At 45.1% G+C, this 21,562-nt stretch overlaps 1 protein-coding gene across 2 annotated transcripts in view; it reads right to left on the bottom strand.

Moving 5' to 3' along the window:
* The window catches only part of PAX5 (paired box 5), a 242,721-nt gene that overhangs the window by 72,584 nt on the left and 148,575 nt on the right, over positions 1–21,562 (bottom strand). For both annotated transcript variants that reach the window (XM_065549772.1, XM_065549773.1), the window contains exon 8: positions 6,126–6,227. In XM_065549772.1, the coding sequence (XP_065405844.1) occupies positions 6,126–6,227 (102 nt within the window). The remainder of the gene's footprint in view (positions 1–6,125; positions 6,228–21,562) is intronic.

The raw sequence follows: 21,562 nt of genomic DNA, 5'->3' as shown, positions 1-21,562 counted from the left end.
TAAACCAAATAACAGTTATAATAATTCAGAATAAGAGATCCCACACAGGAGTTTAATGCAGTTTAACTAGTCCACTTTAAATTTACACCTTTAGTTAATTCAGATTAGTTTCCTTGAGTGTCATTGTGCATACAAACCTTTATACTTACTCCTTTGGAGTCTGGTGCACTGTGCTAGTGTAAAGGGAGCAGGGGCCACTTCAGGAAGCCTGGGTAGAGCTAGTCCCAATGTGTCCTGTCTCAGCTCTGCCAGGAACCTGAGTGGGAGAAGGACCAGACTGCCACTGGATTGGATCTGACGCAGCCGCAAAGTGGAAGTGGCAAAAGGAGCCCCTCCCCCCCCCCTTTGCACTGCCCATTGCAATTGCAGGTCCTGTACATGGGAGTGGGGGCAGTACCTGCTCCCTGGGGTCACTCACAAGGGCATTGGCACCCCAAGGATGGTGGGAGGGAGGCACGGAGCACAAAGGACCATGGTTGTGCTCCCTCTTCACACTGGCCCACAGATCACGACAGATGCATCATGCCAAAGGACCAGTTGGGAAGGCATTGTTGTGCATGTCCTGATAGACAGGCCCTCCTTAAGCTCCCCCTGGAGTGGGCCAGGGACTAAAGGGCCCTTCCATAGGGTAGCTGGCCCCTTACATTAAATTGGGCTCAGCTCTCCTGTTCCAATCTGGGTGCACCCTAGTTTGGGGAATGAGGAGGGTGGGGCTGCCCCTGGGAGTTATAAGTGAGAGTTCAGAACCCAAGAGTCCTGAGAGCAAAGAGATTTCTGAGGGAGAGCAGAGAGGGGTGAGAGCTTCAGGAAGGGTTGCCCATGAAGGAGGGAGTGGGGAGAGGTCCCTGCTTCAGCCGTGGAGCCAGGTGAGGCTGGTGAAAGTAGAAGGCAATCAGGGGGTCACCTACAGACTTGCCCAGGCCACGGAGAGCTGAAGGCTGAGAGCAGCAGAGGGCAATGCTGGCTGGCTCTCTAAAATGGAGGCCCAGAGTGGATGGAAGGCTGAGGAATAATGGAGGGGTGAGCCCACTGAGCTGGTCCTGGGCAAGTGCTGGAACCCTACCTGGGAAGGAAACAGGGCAGAGAAACACCCCAGCTAGAGGGGATGGGGTGTGGCCTGATGAGAGATGCTAGAGCCGTACCTGGGAGCCGGGGTGAAGCACAGTGAGACACTAGAGCCGTGCCTGGGAGCTGGGGTGAAGCCTGGTGAGAGACGCTAGAGCCATATTTGGCGTTGTACTGTGCTGGGAGGATTCTGGTTTATGGTAGTGGGACTTCAGGTAATAACTTAACCCCACAAAACGGGCTATTTCTATACTCCGAAGGCTGCCCTGAGTTTATTTCAAGAATACAGAGGGAAACTGAGGTGAGGGGCCACTTGCAGGGCACCCAGGAGGAGGCTGCACGTTCACAGCCTCTTTGAGAAGAAGGGAGGGTGCGTGACAGAGTGACAGCAATGGCAGGGGGAGGGCAGGAACTGGCATGGGGCTGGGAGGATGGCGCTGAAGAGGTGGCTGGCAGAAAAGGCCAGGCCGGTGGGGAACATGAGGTCCATTGCCTGCTGAGATGCGCTTTGGAGCGAAGGGCTCTCGTTCAAGATATGGGAGGGAGGGGAAAAAGCAGGGAGGGAGTGGGAGCTGGTGTGGGGTGGGGGGAAGGAGATAAGAGAGAGAGGAGCTAGGTAGACTCAGGTCTGATCTACCCCGTCAAGATTTCTCAGGACAGGTATTCTAATCCCTGAGTTGTAAGAGTTAACACTCATTCCCCAGCCTCTCAGACACGCGCTCTATGAATCCCTGGCAAATGCTGTACAAACACAGACACTGTAGCTGGGGACCAGGTTATTCACAGTCACATAAATGATGTCAACAGCAACAAGCATGCAACAAAACATCAGATATGTCTTATCATGTCTATATTTCTCCCACGTCTCTAAACACTTCACAGACACAATCAGTTAATTATAACAATCGTTCATGGCTCACAATTAAAGCTCTTATCAAAGAACCACATTTTGAGCCTATGCTCTGAAAATTATTCCAGGGAAGCAGCAGGTCTAAGAGGGAATCCCAGAGAATTGGTGAAACATACATTCCCCTTGTATAAATTTCAGGGCAGAATAATTCAGCCATATCAGAGCACAATCACTGATATGCATACAGCATTAAACCTGACCTGTCAGCTCCTTCAGAACCAAATCATAAAAGACGGTGTGCATTCAGAAGAAGCCTCTGAAACGGGCCCTTCAAATGACAAGAGACAAGTGAGGACAGAGAAGGTATTTTGGATTCTAGTTAGCAAACCCACACTTAAATGAGAACGAGAACCTAGAAGAATTGCAGGTGACCTTCAACCTAGCTGGAGCAGAAGGTTGTTATTAAAAGGCCCAGTGAAAGGAACATTGCAGTTACTCAATCTAATGGGTCACACCAGCCTACGTGTAGTTAAAAATAAATCTATTACACAGAGAAATCAGCTCAGATGAGTCGAGATCATTGCACTGCATCTTTCTAAACTCTGCCAAATAATGTGCGATTGGTCTGAGGTATTACCAAACCTGCCCATCTCGGGTACCATTACTTGGTAGTAGTATCTGAGCACCCCACAATCTGTAAGGTATTCACGCTCCCTGCACCCCTGCGAGCTAGAGCTATTAACCTCATTTTACAGATGGCGAACTGAGACACAAACTAAGGGTTTGTCTACGCTGTGCCGCAGTGCGGACTACGGGGGGTGCAAATTGCCGAGCACGAAGTGTTGCGTTCTAACTGCCCTGTGGGGACGCTCCGGGCACAAGCTAAAAGGTACCTAGTTCACGTTAACGTAGTCTTCTTTCAAACAGGGCTATGTTAATGCAAACTATGTACCTTGTAGTTTATGCCAACAGTGCCTACGGGGCGCAGTTACGGAGCAACACTTTGCTGTGCTCTGCACTTCACCCTCCCCTGGTAGTCCACACTGAAGCACATTGTAAACGTAGCCAGGTCTTCAAAGGATTTCGGCACCTGAAGGTGCAGACACCTAAAGGGATTTTCAGACACATGCCGATGGGAGTTAGGAGCCTACCGTGCTTAGGCACACTTGAAAAACACAAGTTTTTGTTCTGCATTTGTACAGCGCCTAACACAATGGGGTCCTGGACTATGACTGGGGTCCCTGGGCACTATGCTTATACAAATAATAAATAATAATAATAATAAGGACTAGTGAGATAAAATCTTAACAGAGGCTGTAACAGAACCACCTTGAAACCTCATCACCTACACTTTCAAAACTGACTCAATTTTCTACTGTTCAAGTTGGGGCACCTTTAAGGGGCTGATTTTCAAAGAGCAGGTGCTTAGCACCTTTTGAAAATCAGGTCTCTTCAAGGCATCTCCAGAGCGTCACCCACAATCCCTAGTCACATGAAAGGGTAGGCCCCACATTTGGAAGGGTGCAAATTGTTCCAGGATACAAAGTAGGACGATCTTTTCCTTTCACCTCAGGGAACTGACATGATCTTAGATAATGTGCAGAGTATTTGGGTTTCATAACAGCTGCACAATAGCAGTTTTAGCCTTAAAAGCACAGATGTGCTATGGGAATAATTTAACACTTGCTGCTATCAAGAAGCTTCATGCAAACCTTCCCATTTTCGGGCTGGCTCAAGTGAAAGACAGCGCTTGCTAACTTGCGATCCATTTCCTTCACTAGATACCAGGACGCCATGCTTCTGAACACAGAGGGAATAGTGCTAGACCAACCTCTGTCACAGTCTTGCATTACTTCTGCTTCCAGTAAGGTGACCCGACAGCAAATGTGAAAAATCGGGACAAGGGTGCGGGGTAATAGGAGCCTATATAAGAAAAAGATCCAAAAATCGGGACTGTCCCTATAAAATTAGGACATCTGGTCACCCTAGCTTCCAGACTTAGAAAGAACTAGGAGGTCACAGTAAATGAAGTTAACTAAACTTGGCCAACTTGCAAAATAAAGGATTGCTTTGTGTTCCGATTTTGATTGAATCATAGAATACCAGGGTTAGAAGGGACCTCAGGAGGTCATCTAGTCCAACCCCTTGCTCAAAGCAGGACCAATCCCCAGACAGATTTTTGCCCCAGATCCCTAAATGGCCCCCTTGAGGATTGAACTCAAACCTGGGTTTAGCAGGCCAATGCTCAAACCATTGAGCTATCCCTCCCCCCATAATCAGGGGCAGATGTTTTATCCTGACTAGTTCACCCATCCTTGTTCCTAGCTGCTGTTCAGAGATGCTTATATAACTGCAAAACACATTTAGGGAAATCTTGTTAATAAAGCACCTTAACACTGATGTGACTTTTTTTTTTAAGGTTCTTAATATTTAAATGGACGGAAGTGACTTGCAATCACAGCATAATGTTGTTGCATTTTCAGGCCAGATCCTCAGCTGGTGCAAATTGCTGAAGCTCCATTGAAATCAGCAGATCAATTTACACCAGTTGAGAATCTGGCCTGAAGTTCTAGGCAAGTTTTCTGGTATGATGTAAATCCTTACAGCTGTATAAAATAAGCCATTATTATATCAGATTTCCTTTTTGAGGGGAAAGTAATGTTTCTGTATCTATGTCAATCTTTATAAAAGCCCCGGCTCCCCCCACACTACTTTCAATACCATTGCAACACTTTTTATGGGCAAAAATGACTAAATGTTATTACAATGACCTGATTCATACTTCTAATTCTTAAAACTAATTCATATGAAGAATGAATGCATTTTTCTTAATTTCTTAAAGATATTATAAGGAGACAAGTACAATCGAGATTGATCATATATGCAAACTCCCACACACTCTAGACATAAAGCCAGTGTGACCAACTCTTATGCTGTTTATCACAAGTTTTATGATATTTTGTTCTTAATCCCCAGCTGCTGGAGTCATGTGATTATGTAATAATCTCGGCTTTCATTTTTTTTTAAAACAGAGTGAAGAAAGCTTGGAAATATGGTCCCAGTGCACCCTAATGGCCCAGAAACTAGAAAGCAAGTAAAAAAAGCACCCAACTTTTTTTTTAAAGTCCCATGATTTTTAAAAATCCTTTACTCGTAACTTTTGAATGCTTGGGGTTCGTAATACTGTATAACACTTTTTCTAGTAAGCAGTGGTGGCCTTAACATTGAGATCTAAGGTTGCGAGGATCAGATCCACAGCTGCTGTAAACCTACATAGCTCTTTTGAAGTCAATGATTTTCATCATACTTAAATGTCAAACCCAGGAGTATATACAACATAACACTCCATCTGTCTCTAGCCTTATCACTATCTGTATGTCTAAAGCACCAACAGTATCGCCATTGTGTCTAGGATCATAGATGAATAATTGTGGATCAGAAGTTGCTAATAATAGATAACCCAACTGTATTCATAGGGACCTCATCCTACAAGGTGCCGCTTATGAGATCTGGGCATGCTCAGCTCCCGCTGACTTCCAAAGGGGTTGAGGGTACTCAGGTCCAGTTAGGCACCTAACTCTCACTGATTTCAGTGGGAGCTAGGAACATAGGTACCTCTGAAGATCTGTGCTGGAGTGCCTTCCAGCAGATGATCAGCTGCTCCCATCACAAGGCTGGGGTTATCTCAAAAACATGCAAAAAAGGTTTACAAAAAAAAGGAAAAAGCCTGCGGAAAATTCAGTGATGTGTGAGTTGTTAAGATTTTGGGCTTAGTAAAGTAACCATCTGAACCCTTCCAGTCCAACAAATACTTGCCACAGCGCAGCTTTTCTAGCCCACTGGCACCAATACATGTGACGTGCTTAACATTAAAGTGTTGATTAAAATCATCCTCATGACAAATGGGGGGGGGAGTTTGAGGCTGTCCCTACGTGAGCGGATCAACACATATCAAACGGCCATGCAGTGGGGTAAAGGCTTCTCCCTGCCTACAGGATGGAAGAATTTGCTTTGGCAGCGGAGAAGTTAGGCTCTCCCTTGTGCCAGAGAGGGGCTGGTTTATTTATTTAGACTCGCTTTGCATCTGCGCTTCTCTTTTCATCACTGTAATTCTGTCTTCTGCTGGCATCAGTGCAGAACAACCAGAAAGCATTTGGCTTTGCTTCTGTAGTGCTGCAGGGAGGGGAGGAGGGGGGGTTGTTAAACTCACCAGGCACCATTCCTGTCAGTGTTGGAGCAGAATAGCTGCCCTGTCCAGTAGGGGGGACGTGAGGAGGGTATCCTGGGAGCGTTGTGCTTGCCAATTCACGACCTGAAGAATCAAACCAACAAATCACCATGTGAGCATTCACAACAACTAGACATGTTTTTACATTTCCCTGAACACCCAGAACACAGGCCAGGCATTTGTCATAACTGTACTGTGAATACCAAAGTGGGATTTTTAACTTGGCAGGGAGAGAAGAGACAATTTCTTTATAAGCTGCCATAAAGCTCTGATAAAGTGAGCGACACAGAGAGAAGGCACACACGGCTCGGTGCTGAGGCCGGCAAGCCAGCTTGAACTTTGCTGGTCCTTTCTTATTCCCAAGTTTCTCTGAAGCTCGGATTTGTCAAACTAAACGTATAGCATTAGAAACTGGTCAGTCACGAAGTGGGAAGTGACAGCAATTTGAATGGCATTTGCCTAGCAAACATTCTAGGAATAAGCCCTTCTACCGGCATAAGGATAGTCTGCAGAGGTCTTGCAAATTCATTATGGGGAATATTTTGGTGTAGCCCCACTCATGGAGAGCCAGTGTAGTTCAGTGGCTTGCACACTAGACTAGGACTCCGAAGGGCTGGCTTCTATTTTTGGCTTGGACATGTGAGGGTGGGCAGGTCATGTGACTGCTCTGTGCCTCAATTTCCCTATCTGTAAATCAGGGATAATGATGCTGAATGCTTCTTTCTCATCAGCAGATCTCAAAACTGGGTGTTACTCTTAGTACAATTACAGTGCAAAAACCATGTACATACATGCCACAGAATTCAAGTCATGGCTTTGTAAATCAAACTTATTTGGACCTCAGCAAACCATTTCTTTTACTCTAGGCCTTGCGATTTAAGGACGTACTTCAGGGGTAGGCAACCTATGGCACGCGTGCCGAAGGCGGCACGCGAGCTGATTTTCAGTGGCACTCACACTGCCCAGGTCCTGGCCACCGGTCCGGGGGGCTCTGCATTTTAATTTAATTTTAAATGAAGCTTCTTAAACATTTTAAAATCCTTATTTACTTTACATACAATAGTTTAGTTATATATTATAGACTTATAGAAAGAGACCTTCTAAAAACATTAAAATGTATTACTGGCATGCGAAACCTTAAATGAGAGTGAATAAATGAAGACTCGGCACACCACTGCTGAAAGTCTGCTGACCCCGATGTACTTAGAAGTTAAGTACGTGCTGATCAGGGCCTGTCTGTCTCTTTCTTTCTTATGCTCAGAGCTCTGACACCCCTAATGGTCTCAGTTTATCAAGCTGCCTGCTATGCTAAGACATGAGATAGAAATACAAGACGCTCAGCAACATTTTTATTTACTTTAGCATTAATTCTAAACTTCCCATACAAGGGTAAGGCTGAAACTCTGCATTTCACAGTTCAAGTCCCCAAGTTAACCTTTTTCACAAGTTGAAATAGACAAAGCAGGACTTCTAGGTATCACAGAGCTACATGAATGTAGTTCCCTGGTTAACTTCAGAAATTGAACAGTCAAAATTAAAGACTTTGAAGATGCCCCTGGTAAGAATTCAGAGTGGATGGTCTTGTGAACTCAGAGTGGGTGCACTGGAGTTCTGGGTTCGATTCCTGACTCTTCCATAGACATCAGGTGTCACCTTGGGCGAGTGTCTGAGGCCTATGTCTTCAAAAGAGCTGAGAGATTCTGGGTGCCTCAGTTCTTGATGTTGAGCTTAAAGGCCCTGATATTCAGAGGGCAAATCCTCAAGTGGGGCATCCTTACTGCTGCTCTGTATCAGTATTCAGTACATATCACACACTGTACTGGTGATGTCTGAGCATCTCTCCTTGGGACCATGGAGCAGTGCTGGCCACGTTATCCACTCTGCTAGTCTAGCACGCACAAGAGGGGTAGGTGGGAACTCAGAGTCACTGCTCCTGCACTTTTAAAGGAACAGATCCCTCATCATGCATCTTAATTAATCAGTTCAGGCAGCAAATTGTTATCACAGATCAAAATGTTCTGCTCTTGTTGCTGTGTCTGTTTTCCTGACCTCCCACACAAGTTCAAAGTCTGAATACTGTAATTTGTAAGTGTTTTGTAGACCCTGGAAACACACAGCTGTCTGTGATCTAGCTATGCTTGGTGGGTCTTGGAACATCCCCAGGAAATAAACAGCAGACTAATAAGGATTTTATCTGAAACAAAAAGATTTCCTATGGTTTGACATTTGTTTTGATGCCTCTATTGGTGCCGAAAATGCAAGAATTCTTAAGACCAGTGTATTATCACAGTTACGATAATAAATTATTCCATGCAAACAAATGTTGGGTTTTGGAGGCCCTCTGCACGGTTAGGCTTTAAATCAGCCCACCAATCAGAAATGACCTTCCGGCTAGGCAGTGTGGTTAGTACCACCTGCCATGTTTCTAACGTGGTGGCTGATGGTCTCTTCTGAAGAGCTGAGCAATCCAAAGGTGAAACAGAGATACTGCAAAACAGCATGTGTCCCAGTCCCTCACAGGTATGGGGGCTTTTGGTTTAGCAAAGGAACTACTGTCACTCAAAAATAAACTCAGCTTTCATTTCTGTAAACACCCAGCTGGCTTTTCTGGGAAAGGGCCAGCTCTCAACACCAAGCAACTCATGTGCATCCGTTAGCTCTCCCTACGGCCAGGAGATGGAGAGTGGTGTGAACCTGTATGAATTATACATATTACATGGGAAGGTGGATTGATTTCAGAGGAGTCAGCATATTGCATATATCCTCACGACTGACTTCTGAGCCTTTATTTGAGCAGACGGTCACTCAAGACAAATTGTTGCTTCCATCCAGTTAGTAAAACATCTGCTGAAGATTACAATGAGACCTGCAAACGGTTTCACTTGTGAGCAAACCACGATTTGAAACAAATACCTGAAATTTAAAAAATAAATGACCATTCATGAGCACCGCCATACCCGGACTCACAGGGAAAAGTCTAACATGTCCAACTCATTCTAGCTACGTCCCTATTGCTTATTTTAAGGAGTCTGCTTTGTTTTCAACGTAATTACAAGTTCTTTCATACAACAATATTCATAAGTGAAAGGTAGAGCTGGTTGAAAAAGTGAGAGGGATATGGCGACAATTTCATCAAAATATTTTCCTTTTGCGGGGGGAGGGCACAAAATTTAAAAAATTCAAAAACTTGAAAAATTCCAGCCATCTCTAAAAGATATACCTTTCTCTACAGAAAGGACATTGGGTACTTGGAGTGGGAGAGGGGAAAGGCATGGGGGTGGATGTTCACGTAAATATACATGTCTACTGTTGATGGGTCGTGATTTCCGTTGGAACGAAGATAAATGTGCTAATGAAACCCTTTGACGGCAGAAATGAAGTACCCTTAACAAAGGCGAGTTACTTGGGAAAGGGCTCAGATAACTAGACTCTGCTGTAGAGATGTGTGTGTTTTCTACCAGCTAATCGAAGCCCTTGTTATTCTGCCTAGTGAAGTTAGATATCTGCTCTGCTTCACCATGAAACCCCAGAACAAAGTGAGAGATCAAGTCACAGCAGTCAAATATCCGCTAAACCATTTATTTCGTACACCGAACGCATGGGAGGCATTTGCGTCAGGAGACAGTGTGTGTAACAATCTGGAGCAGCTTCCTAGCTGGACCTTGTGTGGGAGCAGATTTTATCCTGGGATGTACCTGGCAGGCCAGATGCTCAGCTGTAGTAAATCCGCAGGGCGCCATTGGCTTCAAAGTCCTACTAGCTGCAGTGGAGTGACGCTGGGGCCGAGGCTCTGGCCCTGAGATGCTCTGCGGTGTAAGTATCCCATGACACTGACTTAGAGTTGGAGTCATGAGCCCAAGGGCAGTTTTAAGTCTCCCAGCTTCTATTGGAAATCTTGTTTCTGTCGATCTGGTGATCTCACATCAGCCCCTTCGATTAGAGAGAGAAGCCTGGGGAAGCCCAGCCTCCCCTCCCGCCTGCTAACAAGCAAAGTGAGAGCATCTCCGCCTTGGCTGAGGGGCCGATAGCTCAGCGGACAGCAGAATCTGCAGTGGGAGCAGCAGCAGGTGGGTGCCCGGCTGAGGTTTCTGGGGCTCCCAGCCAGTCAGACGAGCGGCGGCAGCACCAGATGGGAGTTGAGAAGATGTCCAAAGGGAGAGCTCTCAGTTTGCACCCTATCAGCTTCCTATCCCCTCCAGGGGAGCAGAAAAGGGAGGCAACATTCCCAGAGCTCTCTTCCTTCTAGGTGGAAGGCAGAGAGATACCACAAGAGACATCTCATATCAAATCTCCCTGCCGGGAATCTTCTGAAATGCATGAAGTCCAGCATTTCGGTGTCCTACAGCGGAATGCCCCCCACGTTTGTGACCCTTTTTATATCGGTAGAGATTCTCCATCCTGGTCAAACCTAAGTGATGCATAGCAAGGGGGAGGGAAGCCCCAGGGATGTGCCCCCCACAACCCTCCCCGTGTTTAGCTGGCTATTGGCCTGCTTTGGAACATGGATGCCTTTGGGGTACATCCCTTCCTTTGTCCCCTTGCTGTAGCCACAAGATGATGTAATGCCACATCATCAAATAGCATCTAGACCTGTGATGACAGCCACGAGAACTGAAGAGCTCCCCTTCCTATTTTGATCTGCTGTAACCCACTCTCCACTCCCAATTCACCCATCTCCTAGTTTACATGGAGCTGGTTTAAATTCGCTTACAATCCACTTCACTTTTTCCAAAAGCCTGTCTCACAATTGGACATGTCCAGGATCATTTCAGAGCTGCTGAGTGACTCCAGTTTCCACAGGTACCCAGCTCCTCTTGAAATCAGGCCATTTTTATTCAGGGCGAGTGCGGACGCAGGCAACTAACTTTCGGCACCCGAGTTGGACGATTTTGGCCTGAGGCTGATGATAAAGCTTGGCTTGTGTTGCATCCAATTATCTATTCATTGTCTTTATGGAACAGGCAGAAAAACTGCTCTTCACAAATGCTGCTTTTCCTTCTCAGTGTGCCACGTCGAAAGGGAAATCTGACACCTGCAGCCCAAAGCATGTCCCAGTGACATGCTTTGTCGGCTGCTGATTAACATGCTTGGAAGAGTCATCGCACTGCAGGCTTTGGGTTTGGGCAGTTTTCAATTGCCAACTTCTCTGATCCAGCCGAGAATCCGTGAGCAGGGCTCAGGGGCTGCCCCAACCCTACTTCTCCGCCTCTCAGTCTGATCTCAGATGCTTCTAAGGAACTGGGGATTGTCCCACAGACTGGATTACGCAAATGGTAATGAAACTACTAACATTATTATTAAGACCAACTCCAGCTGAGATCAGGGCCCCTTCATGCCGGGCACTGTGCAAACAAAGTAAGAGGCAGTCCCTGCCCCAAATTGCTTACAGCCTAAGTAGACAACACTCCCCAAGGAGTAGTATTAGCCCCATTCTACAGATGGGGAGCTGAGGCAAAGAGAGACTAAAGGCCAGATGTTCTAAGGTATTTAGGCATCTGAAGATGCAGGACAAGCACCTAGTGGATTTTTCAAAAGTGCCTTGGCATCCATCTGCACCTTTAGGTGCCTTAATATCTAGAAAAACTGGCCAATGTAACATAAGAAACTGAGAGCAGAGGTAGGATTAGAACCCACCATCTGCGGTCTAGGCCCATGTCTTAATCACAGCACCATCCTTTCTCCACGCTGGGCTAGGGGAAAAGAACTGGGCTCAGTCACTGAATTATTCTCAATTCACCACCAGCAATCACCCCTGGACTGTGAGCAGAGGACAAGCGTTAGCTAGAAATGTTAGCACTTATTTTTCATTAAAATCTAAAATGAGAGCGAGCGAGAGGGAAGAGCAGAACAAAGGACGGAAGAGACCACTCGGGCTCGGGCTCTCCCAGCCCTGGAAATTCAACAACAAAGGAATGTAAAACAGATTGTAGGAGCCTGTGGAGTTTGTAAGAGCACTGTTTAAAACACTAGCAGACAGTCTGCACAGCTCCCCAACCTCACTGGGGATGAAAAGATGACCTTATGTCAGCGCAAACAGGGCTGACTGTATGTCATTGTCAGTGACAGAGGGAACATATACAGCTCACTCCTTTCCACTGCAAAGAGGGCTATGGTATCCTGATAATGCTGAGCACTCCAAATAATTGATTAGCTGACAAATACCTGTTTACATTTTGCAGATAACTAACTGCTTCCAACCTTCCTGGCAAAGAAACCAGTTCTGGGGGCAATAGAGCGACTCTCTCTATGGTATTATCGTTAGGGAGGAATATTCCTAAAAGTATGTTTTGTTCTAAGAATTGCTGCAGAATTGGGTCGGGGTTTTTTCTATTTTGGTCCCAAGGAAACTTTAGATCTTCCTTGTTAGACTACCATATGGCTACAGACCAAGGGCAAAGATTTTACTGTACCCGGAGTGCCTTGTTAATACACGGGTTGATTTCACGTAGATTTACAGAGATAGAGAGTTTTTTAAAAAATTATAACTTCAGAAATTGCATCTGGGCAAAGAAGTACAAGTATAGGATCATGCACATGCCTCTACATCCCTTTTCTGTAATGGTGCACAGCGTATTCATTAGAAGCAGGGCCGGCTCCAGGCACCAGCCGACCACGCAAGGGCTTGGGGCAGCACCTTGGGGCGGGGCGGCGCTCGGGTTTTTGTTTTTTTTTTTGGTTCGGCGGGGCAGCGCTACAGGGGTTTTTTTGTTTGTTTTTGTTTCCACCGGGCGGTGCTCAGAGGGGGGGCTTAGGCGGCGCGGCATTCGGGGGGGCGGGGCTTCGGGCGCTGTGGCACTCGCGGGGGGAGGGGAGGTTACGGCGGGATGGTGCTCTTTATTTTTGCTTGGGGCGGCAAAAAAGTTAGAGCCGGCCCTGGTTAGAAGTTAAACCACCCTGCCTTTGAAAACATGATCAACACATGTGCGTGTAAAACAGATGCTGAGAAACTCTCAACGTATGTTGTTACATGGAAAAGCCAGCAGACTGGGACTCTGTTCCCTGCCCTGTTCCTGAGCAGCTGTGAGACCTTGACCAACACTACACTTCCCTGTGCCTTGTTTTCTCCATCTCTCATTTGGGGATAACAATCTTCCCTTGTAAATTGCTTTGAGATGGATGGATTCAAAAGTGCTGTATAAAGGCAAAGCAGTATTATTTATATGATGCTTTTCATATAAATACCTTTTGCAAATGGAGACAGGAATCCTTTCAGCTGCACATTGAAATGTAACTACTTCTGGGGTGAAGTGTATTGACTAATACCCCACCATGACAGTGCACAACATTTTAGGACCGGAAGTGGGAAATGCTGTTTAACTGCAGAAGGAATTTAGGTAGGTAGGATATAGCTACCTGCGTTGGAAAATAGCCAGAACACCAGGGATAATACTTTTACAGAAATAGTATCACGGTGTGATCATAAATGGACTCCACCTTGACTTTTACTTCTCATTGAAAAGAGAGCACTTCTCGCAACAAACTGTCCATTTCCACCATGGACCTATTAAGTGCCAACACCCTGATCCTGCAAAGACCTTGCGTAAAAGTACTTTAAATATGTAACTTTACATGCAATTCTGCATACCCACAAGTCTTTGCAGGATCAGGGCTTATATCAACCACCTACTCAATCACCAACTCTAGTTCTTACAGTGATTATGAGTTCCTTAGCACTGACCCAGAATGGCATTGCTGATGCAACCGCAGCGTAGCAGGCTTGGTTTGCGTGTTTAAACGTCGGCTTTTGGTTTGTTTGGTTACAGATAGCTTCTGTATCGTAGGAATAAATGCATGTTTAAAATATACTACAGTGACAACGGATCACGAGGCTTTAGCTCATACACCCGGATAGTTCAATCACAATTTCATTGCAGTTATAAGGACAGTAATGATTTAGATCATTCTGAGACTGATGCAGACATCTATATGGGGTTATTCCATACTAGAAATTCTAGATTATCATGCCTCCTATTAATCATGCAAATTATTATTATAAAATAATCACAGTAATCTCATTTGTATTATGGTAGACTCAGAGGTTCCATTATGCTAGGCGCTCTACACAAATATAACAAAGACGATTCTCTGCCCCAGAGCTTTAGGAAAATGAATACAGTGGTTGATCCAATTTTGATTATCATCTGTGATCTGATTTGAGTTCAATGAGCCTGTGGCTTAAATGACTCAAATTTCTGTTATAGGTAATTGATGGCCCTTGTGTATTTGATTTGCCCCCACCTTATTCTTATGGTATCAACTACTTACTGAGAACCAGTCATGTGCTCATAGTGTACAAATCACAGAGCAAGGGCTGGTCTATGCCCATAGAAACTTGCATTATAAGCTAAACAATACCATGTATATATGTGCTGCAGGGGGAAACAATAGGTGGACCACAGACCGCCAGCCACTTTTGAATGGACCCTGAAATGTTTTAATTTACTTATTATCATCATTTTTTTTAAATTATTTTCTCTGGAGTCTGGACCTTGACTATACCTTGTCCAAGAACTTTGAAGCTTGACAAAAAATAATTGACTATCCCTGTAGGCCTGGAGACAGATTTATCTCAAGCCACTTCAAAAATATAAGAAGACCTTTTCATTGGTGCAGTTGCATTGATAGGCTCTACATGTGCTTGGAGGAATTATTTGCATGGCCTCCAGTAGGAGCTGTGTTGCCGTTGGCTACACCGCTATGCCTAATATGCATCTTTCATCTTTTTCTAGGCAGCTATGGCATGGAGTAGATGTTAATGCTGCTGCTAGCAGTGTGCTTTAGCAGACCAACCGTGGGACTGCCAGCTGAACAAGCCACGTGGAGAGACGGCTCTCTAGCCCTGCTTGTCCTATCCTCATGCAAGGAACAGAGAGCCCACATCTATGGAGGTCTTCCTTGGATTCCCATGGGGTGGGAAATATGTTGTCGCTGCCTCTTTTCATAGCTTGAAGGTCCTTCCATCACTTGGAACTTGTATGTGCCTCCCCTGGCACTTTATATTGTGGTGGGGCTGAGGTGGAGGATGAGGGAGAAAGATGCCTTAATTATGCAGAGTCACCTCGCCCAAAGTTTTCCAGAGTAACTAATTATCTTGGGTGACTCCATTTTGGGGTGCCCAATTTGAACACCCATCCTCTGAAAACCAGGCCCTTCAAAAAGGTCTTAAAAAGTGAGAATCCGCCAAATAAAGGCTCCCCAAATCATTTGTCAATTTTGAAACTGTAGAGCCTTAAATTCTGTTGTAGGAATAAAATGCAGGTCCTCAACCTCTGTAGCTCTGGGAAATTCAGAAATCCATTGCAAGAAAAATCAGAAAAAAAAATTAGAGCAGGTTGAAAAAAATTATCTTGCATAAAATGCAGTTTCTTACATTCACTATGTTTTGCAAAAACAATTAATGGACAAAGTTTTCCAATTTTAGGACAAAAAACAATCTGAACTGAGAATTTGTTTCATCACATAATGCAAATCTTATTTCATTTCAGTTTTTGGAAACAAACAAAATTCAGTTTTTGATTTTCAGTTTTCAGATTTTTTCTCTCTCTCTTTTCCCTCCTTTTTGCTTCCCCCCTTTTCCTCCCCCCCCCCCCCGTCAAAAAGTAGAAAGGTGAAAAAGTGAGGGGAAAATCAGTGTCTCTTTCCCCCCTTTTCATCCCTGTTTAATTTTCTCCCACATTTCCAATTGGAATAAAGGGGACAGGAAGTAAAGAGAGAGCGAGAGCACGCATGAGCAAAGGTCGGGCAGGGACTGAAAATCTGAAAGCCAAAAATCAAAACCCAACATTTTAAAACCCAAAACAAAAATGAAAATTCTGATTTGCAATGAAAATTTTCCTTTAGCTTCATTTCAATTTTTTTCATAGAAAAATTATCTTTTTTTGGCAAAATCTTTCAAATGAAAACATTTTGTTCAAAACTTTCAGCTGTGGAAAAATTTCAGTTTTGCAACCAACTCTAACAAAGATCAGCAATATTTTCTCCTCTGAGCACAGACCATAACTTATGAGAGACATTTTTACAAAGGTTCATACCTCCCGAGGCAAACACCTCAGGGTTTGTGAAATGGAGTCAAACAGTCTACACGAAAGATAATTGTTGTATCAAAGCCAGGATAAAAAAACCCACGGCAGCATTTGGCACCATCTTGCCAGAGCCTAACTTTTTTTTTTTTAAGCTTAAAGAGCATTTTGAGGTGTATCTTCATATACTAATGGGTGAAAATATGAATCCAATTAACTTCAGATTTAACTCATAATGAACTTCTCATTTTGCTACCAGCTCAGCTCTCATCCGTGGCAGTAATTAACCACTGGGGGTTGTCACTCCTAGACACATGACACAGAGATTCCCCCAAGTCCAGGCGCTTCAAACCCTTGCAGAATTCATTACCCTGACAGTGTGAAAACCCTTCACTTTTAATACCACAGAGCACCAACAACATTTTTCCTTTTATCTACCTGATTGCCAGTAACAGTATGAAAGAAATGAATCCACAAGAGATGTAATTAATTATTGCAAAGGATACATTAGACAATGCACGGGGTGCAGGTGGTGGGAAGGATGGCTGCAAAACCCTTTAACCAACACTGTTCTGCTATTCCACGATAGAGGGTCTTGTCATTTCCATCTCTAGGAACACATTACAGGATGCACTACAAGACAACTAAGCATTTATCCTCCGGCTCATGCTTAGGGAAATCATGAAATTTCCATTCACTCAGGTACACGGTCAGGGGTTAGATAGTGCTCTGGGTTAATAAACTAATCTTCCATCTCTAGAGAACAGGGCTCAAATTTCAAATAGGTCACAAGTAAAAATTAGTTTGATGCTCAGATAAATCCCTAGCGGATGTTTGTCCAAATCACAAAGTTGTCAGCTGTGGAAAGGACCTGGTCTGAAACAGCTAGATGCTTCATTGCGAGTGTACCTTTTACCTTACAGCCAGAACAGAAGATGCTGCATGCATCGACATAACACACACATACACCGTTATAGTATGCAACCATTTAGGGTCCAGTCCTGCTTCCCTTGTGCACCCAAAGTCCCATTGAAATCAATGAATCATGATGCACAAGCAGGCCAATAATCTGAATTTATCTTGCTCTCATTGCATGAGGGACCAGAACCACAGAACCCACTGGTTGCAGTTCTTGGTCCTGAGCTAGTTTTAGCAGGGCTGAAGACAAATACGTATGCAATGAGATGCTCAAATGTGTAGCCTCATTTTGCTGTAGTTCTAAGAAGAGGAAGGACACACACACCCCTTTGTGCTCTGCTGCTAGGGATTTAGATTTCTGATCAGCTGAATCTCACAGGGACTGCCCCCACGTATTTACAAATGCCTCCTTTTGATGTTTTCACTGGACAGAAAATAGTGTTTGGTGTCTGTGGTTGGCCATCAGCCACACCCAAAAGTTACATGTTTGCAAGGCCCTCAACGATGCATAAAGACTTCAGGGAACTCCCTTCCGTGCCTTCCCACACACCACTTACAGAAATCCTTGCTTGGGCTGAGTCAAAGATGCCGCTGAACAATGGGGCCTTCTCCCTGCGCCCTCCTGGAACATGGAACTTCAGGATCCCACGCTCCATCATTAGAAAACCTTGCAAGGCCACTGTACTCCTGATTGCATTGGTCCTTGCCCTCCCTTTCCCATGCACAGAAGAGACCAAGGGTCTCCCCACTTACCCATGCCCCTGTCAAAACCCTCCTGCTGTTACTAGAACTCCCACAGTCCAGCTCCAGATCCCCTACCTGAGAAGCTCCAGGCTTCCACTCCCCTTCGCCCCTGCTGCACAGCTCCAGGGTTTTCCGTCTCTCTGAATGGATGTATATACACAGCCCCTCTGGGAGCTTCGGCAGTATCGGTACCGCCATTTTACAGAGAGGATGTTGAGACACCGTAAGGAGCAGGCCAAAATTAGTGCCACCTCCAAAAAAATATGTTTTAAGTGACTTGCCATGGAGAGGCTGTGGCAGAAAAGGAGACACGGGTCTCTGTGGACCCAGTCCGTTTGCTCAAGCACAGGACTTCCTGCAGCTCCCTTACGCATTGGCTGCACAGAAATTTCACCATGTCCACCTGATGACGCTTCCTCTCAACGGTTCGCAATGAGGCACCAGCAGTGAGTGGCTAAACATTGTTCCTGCTACACATGGGACCCAGCTGCCATTTTGGACTCTTCCAAGAATGATTGTTAAGACCCTCTCCATCAGGTCTCTGGCTTACCTATTTTCAGACTGATCTGACATTTTCTGGAGGATTTTAGAGAGGATGCAAAATTTGATTTTAAACAGAAACTTAGCTGCAGCCTTAACTAAACTGGAAAGCAGAAATCCCATCACATTGAGCCATAATGACCCCCAGAGGCAGGGCTGGTTCTGGGGTCCCATTACTGGGGGGAAAGTGGGTATTGCTATTTAAAAAACAACCAATCTTCCAGGAGTCATGGGGCTAATTAGACCCCTGGAAAATCTTGGAGTTTAAGAATGTAAAAAAGTAAGATTTGGCGACTGTGTCCATGTTTTCTGTGATTTATAAGTTTGGCTGTTTGGACAATAATTCGGGGCCCCTTGAACATCACTGGGGGCGGCCGTGGGATGTCTCTTTTGATTCCCCGCTTCTCCTGGTAGCACCCACATGGGCCAGCAGATGGATTTGAACATGATTTTCAGAACCACTCCCCATCCCATTATCACCAGGGCTCATTCACTTTGCAAGTAGATTGCACAATTATTTGCTAGTCAGCACTAGAATGTTGGGAATCCTGGTTCTGAAGGAAACATCGTGTAATAGTGAGAGAAGTCATTACAAGGACGACAGGCAAATAGATTGGTTTGATGAGTTCATCCCAAAAGCCGGGCCGGCTCCAGGCACCAACCTGGCAAGCAGGTGCTTGGGGCGGCCGCTCCGGAGAAGGGCGGCAGGTCCAGCTATTCGGCAGCAATTCGGCGGACGGTCCCTCACTCCCGCTCGGAGCGAAGGACCTCCCGCCGAATTGCCGCCGCAGATCGCAATCGCGGCTTCTTTTTTTTCTTTGGCTACTTGGGGCGGCCAAAACCCTGGAGCCGGCCCTGCCCAAAAGGCAGAGCAGCTGGAGTGGATTAGACTTGGCTCTTTGCTATTAGAGAGTTAGGGTCTGTTTCCAACTCTAACTACAGTGATGTTCTGCATCCTCATCTTATTTGTAAATTAGGGGAATGAGAGTTGCCTGCCCATCAGGTCTGGTCATTGGATCTCAGTCAATAACAACAGTTATGAAGTGCACAGAAAAATTAATAGCAGTCAATGGAAGAAGAAACTTGAATGTATGGTTTCTGGGCTACGGGATATTCTGTGAAAGAGAGAATCCCATTTTCTCCCCCCTGCCAGGAAGTTACATTCAGTGCTACATTCCATGCCAGGATCACAGCGTTCAACCCAGCACTCTTTTTACTTCTGAGGTTTTACTTCTGAGGTTCTTGGCACCAGCTGTTACATTTTTAATGGGGCAGGCCAGAGACCCGTTTCATGTGGATACGGCCCAGAGATTCTTTTCTCTAATTCTGCACACAAAACAAGTGTTCTGAGAAAGTTTAAATTTAAAGAAGAGGTAACTGAGGAAGGTTGTATAGTGGGAACGCCTTGACCAAATAGCTCCAAATTTACTCTACCGCATTCAAAATGGACCCAATTTTCCATGATATTTTAACCAGCATTTTTAGCAAATCATTTTGGATATTCTTCATTTACCAAAAAAATTGAAAATTTTTGATAATCTCAGTGATTTTTGCCAAAAAGTTTGTATACACATGCACAAGTATCGTTTCCTTTAGTCTGCGGCAGGAGGCAGGCTGGATGACTTTGGGGACTGCTCTATGCAGAAGCTCTAGGGTGAAGCAGAATGACACTCAGTGGCTTAAGGGATAAAGTCTTATTCTAAAAACGGTACTCGTTCAGTATTAGAGGAAAATGACCGGGTTTCTTTCCCAGCATCACACGACACTCCTCTGCACATCTGCTTTTCACAGAGGGTGCTGGGTGCACAACTTTGCACTCCCGCAACATGTCTAGAGTGGCCCCACAGAGCTAATGAGTTGTTCCTCCTCCCAGCCTTTTTTCCCCTTTTTCCTTCTCCCACCCACGCCAAGTAGTCCCCTCCCCCACTTCCACCTCTCCTTGTGTCTTCCTCCATGATCTGCCACTCTAAAGGGCCACCTCCCTCCTAGTCACTGAACCCACGAACTAAAGTCCAAGCTGGCGGTCACATGCTCTCCACTGTCTCCTGTAATGAAGTCCAGAATTTCATTTAAATCACTAAAGTAATAGTAGCTATGAGCCCAATGTCGGTTTCCCGCAAACAACTGCATGAGCAAAACTTTGCTTGCCCAATTGTTTCCTAAATGAAAACACAAACGGGGTGAGACCTGGGGGAATTTAAATTCAATTTCTAACTTGCCAAGAGGTTCATGAATAATTTCCCCCTGACTATATGCCCAGCTCTATTTATGGACATCAAACCTACTGTAGCATGCTTACTGCCATCAGTTACCCCCCCTGCACCTAATTAGAGGCAGATAAAACAGTGGTAACACACAGATCAGCTGTAATGATTTTGTTAGCTCGATTATTCTTCTGACAATTAGGTCTGGCTGCCAAGGCCTCACAGGAATGTCAAAGTCTACTTCCTACAAAGCAGGTAATGTCACAGGTGTGACCATGAAATCAATAACGAGGCATAGCTCTTTCAGAGGGCATCCAGGTCAGACGGAACAGCCCTTAAATTAAACATTGATAAGCAGAACACAATTATCCATCATGTTTAAGTGCCTGCGTGAAATTAGCAGCCCGGGAATGAGAGCAGTGGGGGAAAGGTTAGTGGAGGCGGTATTGAAATGCACAATGTCCACCGTGACTGTGGCTATAAGGCTGTGACAGTAGCACTGTAATCTGCTATCTACGCCATAAAATTTAGATTAAACACACTGTACTGGAATGAGAGCCCCAGATGTGGCTTCGTTTATTTCCCTTCTCACCTGCAAAGGAGCAGCTATATAAGGGAACACAGTCACGTCTTAAAGCGTGGATTTTCCCTTGTCAGAGACACTGCTACATCCGCTCTAAATATGAGGCAAAGTGGGATAAAAATTGGAAAGACATTTCCTTGTGGGAAGGAAACATGAAAATCATTTTTTAAAAATTCTTCTTTTCAATTGCAGAGCAACTCTGTGTAGTTACTACCTACTACAACCAATTCTAAAAAGAACATTTTCTGTGTCACTCAATCTGACTTGCTTGCTTTCTCTTTTGACTGGTGTTGCATAAATTTCCTGTGGTATTTTCTCTGGAATCATTGAACTGATTTGCCCCATGACCCACCTGCCATGCTTCTGTACCAGACATATTGGTTTCCTCAATATACAGAAGGGTTTGGAACG

This window comes from Chrysemys picta, chromosome 6 (genome assembly GCF_011386835.1).
Source record: "Chrysemys picta bellii isolate R12L10 chromosome 6, ASM1138683v2, whole genome shotgun sequence".
Taxonomy (NCBI): Eukaryota; Metazoa; Chordata; order Testudines; family Emydidae; genus Chrysemys; species Chrysemys picta.
Note: the sequence above shows the minus strand (reverse complement) of the source record. Positions and strands in the feature narration are given on the sequence as shown.